We start from the raw sequence: 17175 nt of genomic DNA on the forward strand, positions 1-17175 counted from the left end.
TTGCACATCTACTATGTCAAGCATTATATCTACATGCCACATAAATATTACTTGAAAACACGAGTTTTAATTATTACATAAAAAATGAAAAAGGAAAGAGGTTCATTAAAACACATCACTCTTCACAACAAATTAGTATTTTTACAAAATAATAAATGTTGGAAGGCAGATACGAGTATCTAAGAGACCCAAAGCTCGTTTGAGAAGTGTTTTTCAATGGATGAAAATGTAGTTTAAAAAATGTTTTTGTCACCAATCTTTAGTAAAAATTGAAGTTAATCATAAAACCCCACTTGAAAGCACTACAAGTGCTTTTGGAATTCAAAAATATTTTCTCTAAAAACGTTTTCAGTTATTTAAAAGCACTTCTCAGTATCAGACAAGGCCTCAAAGAAGAGAGAGCTAGCCAGGGCTTTCTTGAGTAAAATTATCCAGAATCATCCGTCTTAGCACGTTGATATGGGTCAACGTGAGTAACACCCAACCATACAACACGTTTGCTGCATGTTTTGGATTATGCAACTCGCAATGAAAATTTTGGGATTACTTGTAAGTTCGTGCATCAGAGAGAGCCAAGAAGAAATCAGGAGCACGTGCTTTCTATTTGTTTGTGTGGAGATTGCACATGGCCTGCAGCGGTTGTTGAATTTGAATATGTCAGTGTCTTTCAGGAGAAGTCGCCATTTTGCTTTACTTGATTGGAATATGTCAGGTCTACATCACGGAGCATGGGATCCGTAACAAACCTAACTAACTCCCACCTATTTCGGCGTGAGCTGTGCTAACCGTTCGAGCATTAAGCAATTTAAAAGAACAATCAAACGACACCAAACCCCGGGAGATGTACAACAAACAAAAATTTCGTTTCTGTAAAAAGAATATCAGGCAGAGAACAACACAATTCGACAACCACGAACCTTCGGTTTGTTTGCCATCACCAGCTGAGTTTTTTCAGGCTTGTTGGTGCTTCGATTGTACCACAATCAAGCAACGATCCGTTCAGCGAGCGGTGAAGCACCAACATGAAAGTCAAGAACTGTCATAAAACAAAGGATATATATGTTAGATCGTTTTCTCTACTGGGGTAAAAGGTTTTTAGGTCGTAAAATATAACCACACGCCCACTGCCAAAAAGAGGGTCAAAACGGTTTAATTTGTTACAGTTATAGTTAATTTGAGTTTGATTTAGAACTCTAGGGAATGGTCAATCTATTCAACATACAAAGTTCAAATACAAGAGTTCATGGTGCTTGTATGCAGAGAATAATTTCATACCTTTCTCAAGCTATAAGCATCAAAACTGCACGGCTAGTGAGTTCTATCGTTCAATGGGGAGAACAACATCAAGGTTCTTCGCAAGTTGCCAGCCTTTGGGATAAACAAGACTATGAGCTTCCAAATGAAGATGCCAGTTCATTACTTTTGAACAGCCGGCTGGGGTACCTTCCATTTGACTCTCATCTTCCACAACTTGTTCTATAAAAGTGGTCTCCTGAAGATGAAGGGGGAGAGAAATGTCAGTGCTTGAAGATACAATAAAACATTGCCAATCACAGGTACAGGAAAATTTCGGATGATATGGACTGTACTTGGAAACCCTCCTTCACTGTATCTAATTGTCGAATTGGAGCAGAAGTGGGGCGGTGCCATCTCTTTGGATCCCATAATACTGTGCTATTAAATGCAAACCCTGACATATCAACATGAAACCTACGAAGTCTTTTGCTTTTCTCATTTGTGTGCCATCCGACTACTTGGCTCCGATTGCATACTGGACCTTCCAATATCGCCTTGTTTTTGCTTTGAGCTAACATAGCAACAGGCCAAGTTCCAAATCGGCTTCAAAACAAATAAAACACAAATTAGCTACAAAGAACAAAGGGCAGGCAGGGTAGGATGGAATCCATAATGACAGAAGTACACAATTATCAAACTCTGCAGACACATCAAGTCAATAACAGCACAACAGCACAACAGCACAACGGCACAACAGCACATAGAGAAGCCAACTTTTAGACTTGGAGAATAACAAAATGGCGGTCATGAAAACCTATATTTGACCCTTTCATAAATAGACAAAACAAAAGTAATCAAGTAATTGGTATTCACTCTCTTAGACAGAATAGTCCGAAGACAGAAATTTCTGGGGTTTCTCTACGAGCCTATTAAACTAGTGTGATAAATGAAACTACATTCACATCTTTCCAGCTGAATGACTTAATTTAGTAAAAGGGACCGAAATTTGGATGAAAGAAGTGGCCATTATGATCGACCAGATGACAAACAAACAGACAAATGTACTTGAAACTGGTGAGCTGTATATGTTCCACTAGGACCACTACCTAAAGTGAGTAATACTGGCAAATCGTACATCTTCGCTTGAAGACGAGAATAACCAAATTTAAACTGGGAACAATATTCTAAGCCATTTGATTATGTAAATCTATCAACAAATGAGAATTCCAACCAAATGCAGTTTAGTGAAGTGAAAGAGTTGCCAAGCTATGATTTTGAATGTATGAAAATATTTGGGCACAATCGAATCCGAGGATCAACAAGGAAGACATGGCATCTAAAATGCAAGCAGAACCAAGTAGCTCTAATTGTTAAAATTGAAATAGGAGACACATTCAGAACAGAAATCTCGAGAAAACCATCATTCTAAAACAAGCATATGAATCGAAAACAAACACCAACAACAGAAAATGTGACTGAAATGAAGCCCAATTTCGAAGATAGATTAGATACCTAATGTCTCTCAAGCGATCAAACAAGTCGAGGGAGTATATATTATCGTCGTCTGCAAAGTAAACAATGCCATCAAGCCTATGCCGCTCAATGTGCTCCAAAGCAGTGTTTCTCTGATAAACACCCCGGTCCTTGGCCCTAGTCGAATTGTTGCCGCACACCAAATGCCTATACATCACGCCGCTCTTCCTCAAAATCTCCGCTGTCTCCATCGACGCAGCGTTGGTCTCCACCACAATCCAAAGCAGTGGCCGAGGTACAAGCCCCAGCAGCTGCCCCAACCTGTTTAAGAAGTAGGCCTGCAGTGCACGGTTGTACGTCGGCGTCACAATAATCAGCAGCTTCCTCGGCACCAAATCCACCCTCCTCTCCACGACGCCGAGCCTCACGTCGACGAGATCTTCCCTCCGTTTCACTGTGCGATCCGCGTTGTCGGTGTCGAACTGGACATTCCTCCGTTTCTCTGCGCGATCCGCGTTGTCGGTGTTGAACTGCACATTCATCCGTTTCACTGCGCGATCCGCGTTGTCGGTGTCGAGCTGGACATTGACGTGTGGCGGCTTGATGTCGAAATTGAAGCTCCGACCTCGAATCTCGTCGTCGTCAACGTGGCCGAACGGCAATAGGCCGAGTAAAAACCCTAAGAAGAAGAAGAGCAAGCACCTGTAGAATCCTCGACGCCATTGCTGACCTTTGCGATTAGGTCGGTGAAAGAGAACTCCCGCGACGAAGCTCCGGACGGAGACGGAGAAGGCGAGAATCGCCGACGGAAAAGGCGGCGAGTATCTGGAGCTGGAGAGAAGCTTCTGCGACGGCGATGGCACTGAAAATGGAGAGCCGCCTCCGTTCAAGTACTGCCGGTCTTGGAAGGCCGGCGATAGAGTTCTCCGGATTGACGCCATTGATCGATCTACGATAAAAAAATCCTCAAGGTTTCCACGACATGATCGAAATCGTAATCCCTCCCCCAAAATCCACAGAATACGATTCGACACTCGAAAAATTGAAGAAAAAAGTTCAAAAATTGGGGAAAGTAAAATCGGGTCGGACTTTTGTCAAGAAATGGTAATCGGATCTTATGCGGTGGACAGAGAGAGTGTGCAGGCGGGGGAGGACCGGAATGTCAATCGTGCATATGTGAGGATTCTGAAATAATTTGGACTTGAGAAGAAGCACTTTTTGCAGAAACAGGAGCTGGGTTTTGGTTGAGCACTTTTGAAGCAGTAGTAGTGAGAAAGAGGTTCTGGACAGTGGACCCCAATTTCTTTTAGTTTAAGCGACGCGTTGGGCCGCCATTGAGGAGTCAACACGTGTCCAGCTGTGGTCCAATGTGGCCACACATGCACAATTTTCCTCCTTTTCTTGAATTGTTGTGGTTTGATGGTATTTACCCATAACAATTGGTGGTACACTAGTATTTCAATTTAATCCCATATATATATATGTATATATATATATATATATATATATATGTATATGGATATTTACTCTAAGGTCCGGAGCGGATCCAATTCCTTTTATCTCTACACCCTATAACTCTAAAATTGGCACACCAGTGCATTCCTCCATTATTTCAGGCAAAACCCACCCAAATAACAGCAAAATATTATGTCGAGTTCATCAACGAGTTAGCTTGCTAGAAACCCTTATCAGCCCTCATTTATAATTTCAGCGTCGGTTTTCAGCTGATATGTTTGCTTGTTTGAACCATTATCTGGGAGTTGGCTACTTGCATAAATTATTAAAACTAACAAGTAAGATTGCTAGAAACCCTTGTTGCTATCTCTTCTAAATAGACACTGACATGGAAGCTTTTTTCCCATATTGCAGGAATTTGTTTCATGTCCAATGAATTGGTAAGAAGTTTTCTCCGTTGAAATTATAAATGAGAGCCGCTAAGGGTTTCATGCAACAAGGGTTTCTGGCAAGCTTACTTCTTATTTATTTAAGGGCAAACTTTAAACTTTAGTATAATTTTTTTTTATAGTTGGATGTAGAGATAGGATAGCTAGGTCCAAATAAAATTTCTCTTTCCTGAATTGTTGTCGTTTGATGGTATTTACCCATAGCAATTGGTGGTACACTAGTATTTCAATTTAATCCCAAATATAAATAAATAAATAAATATATATATATATATATAATATACTTTTTGAAAAAAATATTAAAAGCATCACTCTAAATAATTAAATCAAAATGCTGTCACAGTAACATATTCATTGTAATTAATGGAAAAGGATCCTAGAAATCTTGCGATTAAGATCGTTCATCTTACATCGTCTGATCAGTTTTTGTTAGGTACTATTTATATTTAATTTTAAATTTTGAAATGATTTTTTATTACACGATATACGATGAACGGTCACGATTACGAGATCCCTAGGATTGCCAGGAAAAGGATCTGATGAGGATCTTTTTTCGTAATTAATTAATCTCATTTGTAGAATAATTGGTATAAAGACTATTTAACAAGTTTCTAAAAGACACTAGACGCTAGTCGGACGGCGGGTTGGAGCTTAGCACCTAGGCGGCTAGGCGGGGCCTAGGTGGATTATGTAAATCTATTATATTTCATGTAAATAAGTGTCAGTTTATACTCAAAATATAAACAATTTCATCATAAACTACAAAATAGAATGACATATATATTATGAAGTATTGGAACATATTGGAAATATAGGGAACAAACATATAATGTGTGTTCATTTAAGTCTACAACAAGTCTTTTACAATCTATTGAAAATAAAATAAAATGTAAAATGAAAGTTATTTATTTTTTGTCTAAGTGAGTCGCGACCTAGGCGGGTCTAGGCAGGTGCCTCAGCAGGTCTAGGCCCAATTTCTTAATTTTCAAACAGCATTAATCGGGACTGTGGCCAGCCGCTTAACGCTTAGGCGGGGCCTAAGCGGCGCTAGACGGAGATTTTTAGATTAGTGCTATTTAATACTCCTAACCGAATTTTGTTTGTTAAGGGGAAATCTACAAGTTTGATTTTCTTTCCTTGAAGAAGGGAAATTAGATTCTATTTAGTGGAAACAATTTCCTTTTGTTACATATCTCTATTAATTAATAAAACCCTCTTTGTCAACCAAAAGAGGGTGAAAAGATAACTTAGTCTTCTATTACACAAAAAAATGATTGGCAATAATGTAATTTCACAGGTTCAAATTTTACTGTTTTTTATTGAAGTCTCACCAACATGTGATGTTAAAATATCTCTAATATTTAAAATTACAAAAAAAAAACCAAAAAAAAAAAAAAAACCTCCCACTCCCCCCCCCCCCACACTCTCTCTCCCTCTATCCTTCTCATTTTCTAAACAAATGTGTTCATACATACAAAGTGTGTAGACAAATGCTAGTAAAATTTAATAAAAGGTTTGGTCTTGATAGTGTGATTTACTCGCATTGATTCATCTGTTGGACGTTTTGATTTAAATAATGAATCATGATTCTCGCCGGATCCTCTTTGTGAGGATCTCGATGATCCGTTTATAGTACATCGTGCGGTTAAAATTTATTTATTAAAAATTAAAAATAAATAGTACCTGAGAAAAATTGACTGCAATGTGTATGGTGAACGAACACGATTCACGAATTCGAAAATGATCCTGTTAGTAAATAATGACTAGCCTCTTGCCACATGTGTACGCATGTGGCAATTAGCTCTTTTTATTTTTTATTTGAAAAAAACAAAAAACAGAAAAAATAAAATAATAATATATCTCAAAAAATTATAAAGTTTGTTACAAACCACGTTGGTTTTTTTTTTTTTTTTTGAAAATTTAATGGGAGAGAGCAATTTTGGAATTATGAATGTTTCACCATTTCTGCCATTTCCCTTTATATGTATAGATACTAATATACACCCATTTTTCGGTAATAAGAGATATTTATGTTTGTGGATCACCATCATTAATTAAGTTGATTCTTGTTTAAAAAAAATTAATCTAGATTTGTAATTTGACAACATAAATATTGACGCAACATGAGCGTAAGGTTACAAACGTATGCCCTCAAAGAACTAAGTTTTTTTGGAGTCCAATTGAGTTGAGAGAAAACCCAAAAGGATAATAGACTAATTTTGAATTGATCATTACAATAGCAATCATGAGGCTTAAATAGGCTTAACCTAACCCTCGGGGAAATTAAGGGGAGTATTAGGAAATGTAAAAGAAGTTTTAGGAAAGAGTAATGTTAAGTAGACTAAATTTACAAACTAAATATGTCACTAATAAGAAATAAGCACGTTAATTAGCACTTGAGTAATAATCCAATCATCATCTTCCATGGTATTTAGTTTACAAAATTTTGTTGATAAATTTAACCTCCATAGTATTACCTTTAGGAAATGTAGAGAAGTGAATTCGACGTTAAATGAAAAGTTTGATTTTTATTATACATGACCTTGGATGATTAACATCATTGGCCCACAACGGACCATCTATTCTACATCAAATAATTATGTGATGAATATTACTTTGCCAATAGAAGAACACCCTTTTGAAGTTAAAATTGGTGCTGCAATGTCTGTTCCAATGGAGTTGTAAGTCTGATCCGAATTCGAGTATAAAGATGCGAGAGGAGTATTAGAAGCAAACCTTTGATGGGGCGCTGATCCGTGCCAAGGAAGGAGGACGAGATAAACTGGAAAGCTGAAAGTACGGTTCAATGGCTAAATGTGGGCATACTACTGAAGAACCCTACGAAATGGAAACACAGTCTTGTGCTCGTCCCAAAAGTGATGAACCTTACGAAAGTACGTCCTATCTCTTTGTGTAATGTTAATATGTGTAAGATTATTTCGAAATAGGTTTTTGTCACAAATAGTCTCTGAAATTAACCTATCCTATCAAGATGATCATTGAAATTTTGAAAATTGATCAATGTAGTCCCTGAAATTAAACACCGCAAATCAATGTGATAATTCCATCACAGTTTCATTAAATTTTTTTAAGTGCTGATGTGTCAAGTAATTGGGTCCCACATGTTTAATTAAATATTATTATATAAATTAAAAATATTTAAATAATGAAAAAATAATTTTTATTTCTATATAATTATAAGCTTGAAAAAAAGAAAAGAAGATGATTTCCCCTTCCACCCCAACAACCACCACCCCACAACGCCCACCCCACCTCGTCGCATCGACAACACCAGAGGTTTCAATTTGGATTTATCGCCACCAGTAAGAACGAGGACGCAGGAACGGGGTGCGACAATGACGTTTCAAGGGGAGGAGAGCCCCCACCCCACCATGTCGCTTGCACCTCCTGGTTAAGCAAAACCGGAAAGGTTTCGATTCGGATTAACGGCGTCGGTGAGTGCGAGGACCGCGGGAACGGGGATGCGACAGGGGGTTGAGCAACACCGGGAATGTTTCAATTCACATTAAATTATTATTGTGGTTAACATTTGATTTGGTAATTAACTCATTCAACTAATCGAGTTTGCTGGTTTAGTACCGTATTCTTGGCCTCTAGTTGCCAAAATGAGTGGGCTTCTGTCGACCATGCCAGATAGAAACTCTAGAGCTTTCCCCTCCATATCATTTTCTTTGGGAAATATTTGAGAGAGCAAGGGTCGCTGTATCTCCATCGGCACCCGGATGCAGTGTTAAATGAGCAAGGGGGCCATAGAAACTTCTTTTCGAACGACTCCACTCAAAGTTGTTTGGGAGCATATGCTCCTATCAACTTTACCCGGGACACACAAAAGAAGTACTTTGATCCTATTAGACGGGGGAGGGTGAAGAAGCTAGGACAGAAGGGTAGAGTTCAAGAGAGCAAAATGCGTTTAGGAACGTGGAATATAGGAACCTTAACGGGAAAATCTATGGAAGTAGTGGAAGTTATGGTGAGGAGAAGGATAAATATTATGTGCCTACAAGAAACTAAGTGGGTTGGTAGTAAGGCAAAGGATCTAGAAAACTCAGGGTTTAAACTTTGGTATTCGGGCACAAATAGAACGAGAAACGGTGTTGGCATCATCGTGGACAAGACCTTGGTACAAGATGTTGTAGATGTCAAGAGGGTAGGAGATAGAATCATGGCAATCAAGATTGTAATAGGACAAGAACTTATCAATGTGATTAGTGCGTACGCACCTCAAGTAGGGTTGGATACGAGTTCGAAGGAGAAATTTTGGGAAGATCTTGGAGACTTGGTGCAAGGAATTGCTCAGACGGAGAAGTTATTTATAGGAGGAGATTTAAATGGACACGTGGGCAGGGAGACAGGCAACTATGGAGGTTTTCATGGTGGCCATGGTTTTGGGGAGAGAAACGAGGATGGGGAAGCTATCTTGGATTTTGCAATGGCATATGATCTCTTCTTAGCCAACACCTTCTTTAAGAAGAGAGAAGAACATGTGATCACCTACAAGAGTGGGTCGTCAAAAACACAAATAGATTTTCTTCTAATGAGGAAAGGGGATCGTATAACTTGTAAGGATTGCAAAGTTATACCAGGAGAGAGCGTGGCTAATCAACATCGCTTGTTGGTGATGGATGTACATATCAAAAGAGTAAGACAAAAGAACAAGACTTGGAAGTGCCCAATGACTAGATGGTGGAATCTAAAAGAAGAAAAACAAGCCATTTTCAAAGAGAAGGTAATCACCCAATGTGTGTGGGATAGAGAGGGGGAAGCTAGCCAAATGTGGGATTCCATGGCTAGTTGTATCCGAAAAGTAGCAAAAGAGGTATTAGGAGAGTCCAAGGGCTTTGCCCCACACCAAAAGGAATCTTGGTGGTGGAATGAGGAGGTACAAACAAAGGTGAAGGCTAAGAAGGAATGTTGTAAAGCCTTATACAAGGAGAGGACTGATGAAAATGGTGAAAGGTATAGAAAAGCGAAGCAAGAGGCGAAGAAAGCTGTCAGAGAAGCTAAGTTAGCGGCTTACGACGATATGTATAAACGACTAGATACCAAAGAAGGAGAGTTGGATATCTATAAACTATCTAGAGCAAGGGAAAAGAAGACAAGGGACCTAAACCAAGTGAGGTGCATCAAGGATGAGGATGGAAAGGTTCTTGCTACAGAGAACGCGGTTAAAGACAGATGGAGAGGTTATTTTCATAATCTTTTCAATGAAGGACATGAAATGAGTGCTTCTTTAGGGGAGTTGAGTAACTCAGAAGAGTGTAGAAACTACTCTTTTTATCGTCGAATCCGGAAGGAAGAAGTGGTTGTAGCTTTGAAGAAGATGAAGCATAAAAAAGCAATAGGCCCAGACGATATACCAATCGAAGTGTGGAAAGTTTTGGGAGAGACAGGTATAACATGGCTCACTGACCTTTTCAATAGGATTTTGAAAACGAAGAAGATGCCAAATGAGTGGCGAATGAGCACTTTGGTGCCTATCTACAAGAATAAGGGCGACGTACAAAATTGCATGAACTATAGGGGTATTAAGCTAATGAGTCATACAATGAAGCTCTGGGAGAGAGTCATTGAGCATAGATTGAGGCAAGAGACACGGGTTTCGGACAACCAATTCGGGTTCATGCCAGGGCGCTCAACCATGGAGGCAATCTATCTCTTACGAAGATTGATGGAAAGATATAGAGATGGGAAAAAGGATTTACACATGGTCTTTATAGATTTGGAAAAAGCGTATGATAGGGTCCCAAGAGACATTCTTTGGAGGATTTTAGAGAAGAAAGGAGTACTAGTAGCATATATCCAAGCTATAAAGGATATGTATGAAGGAGCAAAGACTGCCGTAAGAACTCATGAAGGACAAACCGAAAGCTTTCCCATAACTGTAGGATTACATCAAGGCTCATCCTTAAGTCCTTACCTTTTTGCGTTGGTAATGGATGAGTTAACACGACATATTCAAGATGATATTCCTTGGTGTATGCTTTTCGCAGACGATATAGTGTTGATAGATGAAACTCAGGAAGGGGTAAATGCAAAGCTTAACCTTTGGAGAGAAGTGTTGGAATCTAAAGGTCTTCGCCTAAGCCGATCAAAGACAGAATATATGGAGTGCAAGTTCAGTGCAAATGGAGGCCAAAACGAGTTAGGGGTGAGGATCGGAGATCAAGAAATACCAAAGAGCGACCGTTTTCGTTACCTAGGATCTATCTTGCAAAAGAACGGAGAATTAGATGGAGATCTCAACCATAGAATACAAGCTGGATGGATGAAGTGGAAGAGTGCATCCGGCGTGTTGTGTGACCGCCGTATGCCACTGAAGCTCAAGGGAAAATTTTATAGGACGGCAATAAGGCCGGCGATGCTGTATGGCACAGAATGTTGGGCGGTGAAACATCAACACGTACACAAAATGGGTGTAGCGGAGATGAGGATGCTTCGTTGGATGTGTGGGCACACGAGAAAGGATAAGATTAGGAATGAGGATATCCGGGGTAAAGTAGGAGTAGCCGAAATTGAAGGAAAGATGAGAGAAAATCGGTTACGGTGGTTTGGACATGTGCAAAGAAGGCCTACTGACGTTCCGATTAGAAGATGCGACTATGGGACAGAGGTTCAGGGCCGAAGGGGTAGAGGAAGACCTAGGAAAACTTTGGAAGAGACTCTAAGAAAAGACCTAGAGTACTTAGATCTAACGAAGGACATGACACAGGATCGAGCACAATGGCGTTCTAAGATTCATATAGCCGATCCCACTCAGTGACTTGGATTTTCCAAGTCTCCAACTGAGAAGTTTTCCTCACTCGGAAAATTAAGGGAACACTACCCCAACCTACATGCTCCACTCAGAAAGCTTCAACATACAAGCTTTAACAAAAGAAAATTCAAAGAACTTAGCGAAGAAGGCTTTGGTGTATTTAACACAATACGTTGAAATGAAGGAAAGCTTATTTATTGATATCCCCGATAAGCTACAAATATGTACATATACATGAGTCAAAATAAGCACACAAGAGGGAGCCTTCACAAAGGTTGCTTTGGAGAAGTCTCAGCAGTCGGTAGAGCCCCAGAAAGAGAAGGCACTGGAGGGGGATCATTTGGAGCCTCAGTACTGGACAGAACCCTAGAAGGAGGAGGCATCAGAGGTTGATCATTTGGAGCTTCATTACGCGGTACAGCCCCAGAAGACGAAGGCAATAAATGCCTTTGGAACAAACCCACTAATCTCTGATGATCAAGTAAAACCTGACCATCAGTTTCCTTCATCTGGTCAAGCTTCCTCTTCATGTTTGTAGCATAGTCATGTGCGAGCCGGTGCAACTGTTTATTCTCATGCTTGAGCCCTCTAATCTCCTGTTTGAGACTCATCACTTCAGCCGCCAATGATTCAACTTGGCGGGTTCGAGCAAATAGGCGTTGGGCCATATTAGACACAGAACCTGCACACTGAACACTGAGAGCCAGCGAATTCTTAACAGTTAACTCATCAGACCGTTTGGAAAGTAGTCTGTTATCTTTGGGAGTGAGAATGTTCCTGGCCACCACCGCAGCGGTCATATCATTCTTCATCACGGAATCCCCAACGGTAAGAGGACCAGTAGGGGAGACGAAGGATGGGCGCCATATGTTGTCTGGAGAAGGCGGGGCTGCCTCTTCAACAAGGTTCAAGTCAAAACGACGGTCGGAGGGGCCAGACATTTTCAAAGGTGTTGAAGAGAGAAGAGGTCGGACAAATCAAGATCTTAGAAGTGCAAGAATGAAGCTTCTACTGGTGGAGATTCAAGTGTGCTTTGGAACTTAATGCCAGCCCCTATAAAAATCTGCACTCGACGAAGCTTCAGAAATCGAAGAGGCGCCTGCTCAGAAATCGAAGAGGCGTTTGCTTTCTCAAAAGCTGGGCTGCTTAGAGATCACGAGGGTTGATCTCAGAAATCGAAGAGGCGTTTGCTTTCTCAAAAGTTGGGCTGCTCAAAGACCACGAAGGCCGATCTCAAAAATCGAAGAGGCGCTCGCTTTCTTAAAAGCTGGGCTCCCCAGAGACCACGAGGGCCGATCTCAGAAATCGAAGAGGCACCTACTTTTCAAGCCTTTTCCAGCCTTGTCAGCACCTGTCACACGCACACTCAGTTTTGCGGAAATTATGGGCATTCTGTCAAAGACTTCTGGGGAAGTAGAAAACACATGAATCTTACTGTTCAATCACCCACTTCCCACACGCAACAATAGCTCATGGGTACCACAGATAACTTTGCCAAAGTTCTCTGCCAAAGTTGAGCACGTGAAGCTTGCAGCTCCCACTACATCGCTCTGACCAAGAAGGGTAAAAGAATAGCAAAGAAACAGCACTAACAAAGTTTAGACCCATAAATTTTGAAGGTCTAGCTACCATATTATTACCCACAAGGGTAAAGGAACAGTACCACTGCTGGATAATTGGAAAGTCCCTGTGTGTCAACCTCTGTGCTTCGTGGCAAGGTAGACTAGCAAACATGCCCAACCTTTACTCACATTCGAGAAAACACTCCCAATAAGATTGCTTGCTCCAAAATCGAAGAGGCACCGTCCTCCGAATCTCGAGAGCCAGACTCCCAACATGACTACTTTCTTAAAAATTGAAGAGAGGGTAAAGGAACAGTACCATTGCTGGATAATTGGAAAGTCCCTATGTGTCAACCTCTGTGCTTCGTGGCAAGGTAGACTAGCAAACATGCCCAACCTTTACTCACATTCGAGAAAACACTCCCAACAAGATTGCTTACTCCAAAATCGAAGAGGCACCGCCCTCCGAATCTCGAGAGCCAGACTCCCAACATGATTACTTTCTCAAAAATCGAAGAGACACTGCTCCCTGAATCTCGAGAGCCAGACCCCCAGCATGATTGCTTTCTCAAAAATCGATGAGGCATCGTTCTCCGAATCAATCGAAGAGGCACTCGCTTTCTCAAAAGCTGGGCTGCTCAGAGACCACGAGGGCCGATATCAGAAATCGAAGAGGCACCTACTTTTCTAGCCTTGTCAGCACCTGTCACACGCACACTCAGCTTTGCAGAAATTATGGGCATTCTGTCGAAGACTTCTGGTGAAGTAGAAAGCACATGAATCTTAATGTTCAATCACCCACTTCCCACACGCAACAATAGCTCATGGGTACCACAAATAACTTTGCCAAAGTTCTCTGCCAAAGTTGAGCACGTGAAGCTTGCAGCTCCCACTACATCGCTCTGACCAAGAAAGGTAAAAGAATAGCAAAGAAACAGCACTAACAAAAGTTTAGACACATAAATTTTGATGGTCTAGCTACCATATTATTACCCACAACTGTAAAGGAACAGTACCACTGCTGGATAATTGGAAAGTCCCTGTGTGTCAACCTCTGTGCTTCGTGGCAAGGTAGACTAGCAAACATGCCCAACCTTTACTCACATTCGAGAAAACACTCCCAATAAGATTGCTTGCTCCAAAATCGAAGAGGCACCGTCCTCCGAATCTCGAGAGCCAGACTCCCAACATAACTACTTTCTCAAAATCGAAGAGAGGGTAAAGGAACAGTACCATTGCTGGATAATTGGAAAGTCCCTGTGTGTCAACCTTTGTGCTTTGTGGCAAGGTAGACTAGCAAACATGCCCAACCTTTACTCACATTCGAGACAACACTCCCAACAAGATTGCTTGCTCCAAAATCGAAGAGGCACCGCCCTCCGAATCTCGAGAGCCAGACTCCCAACATGATTACTTCCTCAAAAATCGAAGAGACACTGCTCTCCGAATCTCGAGAGTCATACCCCCAGCATGATTGCTTTCTCAAAAATCGAAGAGGCATCGTTCTCCGAATCTCGAGAGCCAGATACCACAGACCACTTTTTCAAAGTGCTCTGACAGAGTTAAAACATGTGAAACTGGCAGCTCCCACTACTGTGCTATGACCAAGCAGGGTAAAGGAATAGCATTACTACTTGTTGTTAGGGAGACTCCTATATATGTCGACCTCCATCCCCAACGGACAGGCAGACCTGCAAAAATGCTCAACCCTTCATCATATCTGAGAGGGCACTCCCAACGAAGCCTTTCGAAATATTCAGCTTTCTTTCCCCCCGATAATACCTCTGCAAACAAGCTATACTAGAGCAAGAATATCTCATATCATCAGGGTTAAAAGCAAGAGTATCCCATATCATGCTTTTTCCCTGTCTTTTCTTTTGGCCTTGTTTTTACCTGCAAGACAAGGAGAAAGAGAGCAATCAGTCAGCACTTGGAATCAAGCTTCCAGCCAGGAACTGACTGCCTGGAACCCCTTACCTGATTACTTACCTGGCATTGCTCTCGAGTACTCATCTTCAACATCTTATGTTTCCAGGGAAGATTCCGCATCTGCTTGAGGAACAGATAGGGCAAGTGCGAAGGATACAAGGAAGCATGTGGAGATAAGCGTAATAGCACACGTGCCGATACATTCATTACTCTGTCAAAAGCAAAAGTATCCCATATCAGCAGGGTGGAACGTACTCTAGATTTGATGGACTTGTTTTGACCCTCAAATTCTTCAGTCGGCCTTATACTCTGGAGGAAACCAGAAAACCCTCCAGCTCAGTTCAAGAATAAGCCTGTGGAAAGTTACTTCTTCAAAAGCAAAAGTATCTCATATCATCTCTTCTCATTTTTCTTCTCTTTATCCTTCATGCTGCTGCAAGATGGGGAGAAGGTGAACAATCAGTCGGAGCTCTGATTGCTTACCTTGTCTATCACCTCTTTCAGCAGACCCCCTAGCTCGGCGACTTGGGGGACTCCTACTACATGGTTTGTATCGCGCTTGACCAAGCCTGAAACTACAAGTAAGCTTCAAGTGAAATTGATACATTACCTTGTGCATCTCCACCAGTTAAAGATACCACCCCTGGATGGAGGAAGAGTACTTCCAGAGAAGATGCCACATCTACCTATGAGACAGATAAGGCAAGTCAAGACGACACCACACTCCGATACTTAGAAGTTTCGTGACTACGAGATCATTCTCCCACAATATTTCCTAATGTCATTTGTACTAAATCATTCACTTGTACTCACTAAATGAGAGCTTGAACCTATGTACTTGTGTAAACCCTTCACAATTAATGAGAACTCTTCTATTCCGTGGACGTAGCCAATCTGGGTGAACCACGTACATCTTGTGTTTGCTTTCCTATCTCTATCCATTTATATACTTATCCACACTAATGACCGGAGCAATCTAGCGAAGATCACAAAAAGCAATCGTTTTCGCTACCTAGGATCTATCTTGCAAGAGAACGGAGAATTAGATGGAGATCTCAACCATAGAATACGAGCTGGATGGAAAGAGTGCATCCGGCGTGTTGTGTGACCGTCGTAGGCCACCGAAGCTCAAGGGAAAATTTTATAGGACGGCAATAAGGCTAGCGATGTTGTATGGCACAGAATGTTGGGTGGTGAAGCATCAACACGTACACAAAATGGGTGTAGCGGAGATGAGGATGCTTCGTGGGATGTGTGGGCACACGAGAAAGGATAAGATTGGGAATGAGGATATCCGAGGTAAAGTAGGAGTAGCCGAAATTGTAGGAAATATGAGAGAAAATCGGCTCCGGTGATTTTGAACATGTGCAAAGAAGGCCGACTGACGCTCCGGTTCGAAGATGTGACTACGGGACAGAGGTTCAGGGCCGAAGGGGTAGAGGAAGACCTAGGACAACTTTGGAAGAGACTCTAAGAAAAGACTTAGAGTACTTGGATCTAACGGAGGACATGACACAAAACCGAGCGCAATGGCGTTCTAGGATTCATATAGCCGACCCCACTTAGTGGGAAAAGGCTTTGTTGTTGTTGTTGTTGTTGTTGTTGTTGTTGTTGTAGTAGTTGTTTTAGAATTTTCTTTTCTTATGTAGGCGACAGGGTGGGATGGGGGCTAGGTGTTGCTCTGATGGGGTGGGGGAGAAGATGAAAGGACTTGGATTGTCTGCCTTCTAATTTTGGTACCCTCCCGTGCCCTCCTGTTTTTGTGGTCACGGTTAAGCCACGTCAATATTTTATATTACTATTTTTTTTTGTTTTATTATTTTTATAAAAAAATAATATAAAATATTAACGTGGCTTAACCGTGACCACACAAAACAGGAGGGCACGGGAAGGGCACCAAAATGGGAGGGCAGACAATCCAAGTCCGAAGATGAAAAACATTCATCTTCTTTTGTACTTTTCTTAAATTTATAACTATATGTCTTTTTATCAAAGATGGAACTTAAGATTTGCATAATACATAACTTTAGTCCCTAAGATTGAAAATCAATAAAAATGGTCATTCAGATTGTCCACCATCCATTATTTTGGTCATTCCATTAAATACTCTGTTAAATGTCGCAGAGGTCTTGGCCGAAAGTTTGGGCAGTTTTCAAAGCTTCGTAACTCAATCGTTTCTTAACTAAATTCGACCCATAATATATCAAAATGAAGATAGAAAAGTGTAGAACAAGACCTATTTGGAAGCCTAATGGTTGCTGGAGATGGTAGGAAAATAGCCTGAAAGGTGACTGGT

The 17175-nt window shown here is 41.1% G+C and overlaps 1 protein-coding gene and 1 long non-coding RNA gene across 2 annotated transcripts; one reads left to right on the top strand and one right to left on the bottom strand.

Annotated features, from left to right (window-relative positions):
* Positions 1-665: 665 nt before the first annotated feature.
* LOC126601785 (probable beta-1,4-xylosyltransferase IRX9H) lies at positions 666-3997 on the bottom strand. The gene is made up of 4 exons (XM_050268546.1): positions 2749-3997; positions 1590-1839; positions 1276-1492; positions 666-1036 (listed from the first exon to the last, which is right to left on the bottom strand). Exons 1-3 carry the CDS (start codon positions 3648-3650, stop codon positions 1319-1321), a joined length of 1326 nt encoding a protein of 441 aa, XP_050124503.1. The 5' UTR covers positions 3651-3997; the 3' UTR covers positions 666-1036; positions 1276-1318.
* A 9646-nt stretch (positions 3998-13643) lies between these two features.
* On the top strand, positions 13644-16026 carry LOC126601786 (uncharacterized). The gene is made up of 2 exons (XR_007615813.1): positions 13644-14021; positions 14239-16026. It is a non-coding gene; the product is annotated as an uncharacterized LOC126601786 (long non-coding RNA).
* Positions 16027-17175: the final 1149 nt, after the last annotated feature.

This window comes from Malus sylvestris, chromosome 15, assembly GCF_916048215.2.
Source record: "Malus sylvestris chromosome 15, drMalSylv7.2, whole genome shotgun sequence".
NCBI classification, from domain to species: domain Eukaryota; kingdom Viridiplantae; phylum Streptophyta; class Magnoliopsida; order Rosales; family Rosaceae; genus Malus; species Malus sylvestris.

Bases quoted from the DNA above. Each gene is read 5' to 3' on its own strand.
- LOC126601785 (XM_050268546.1), bottom strand. From the start codon at position 3,650: ATGGCGTCAATCCGGAGAACTCTATCGCCGGCCTTCCAAGACCGGCAG. The intron at 1,840-2,748 runs GTATCTAATCTA...TTTGTTTTGAAG, and splicing joins GATCGCTTGAGAGACATTAG to CCGATTTGGAACTTGGCCTG. The intron at 1,493-1,589 runs GTACAGTCCATA...CTTCATCTTCAG, and splicing joins CAGTGAAGGAGGGTTTCCAA to GAGACCACTTTTATAGAACA.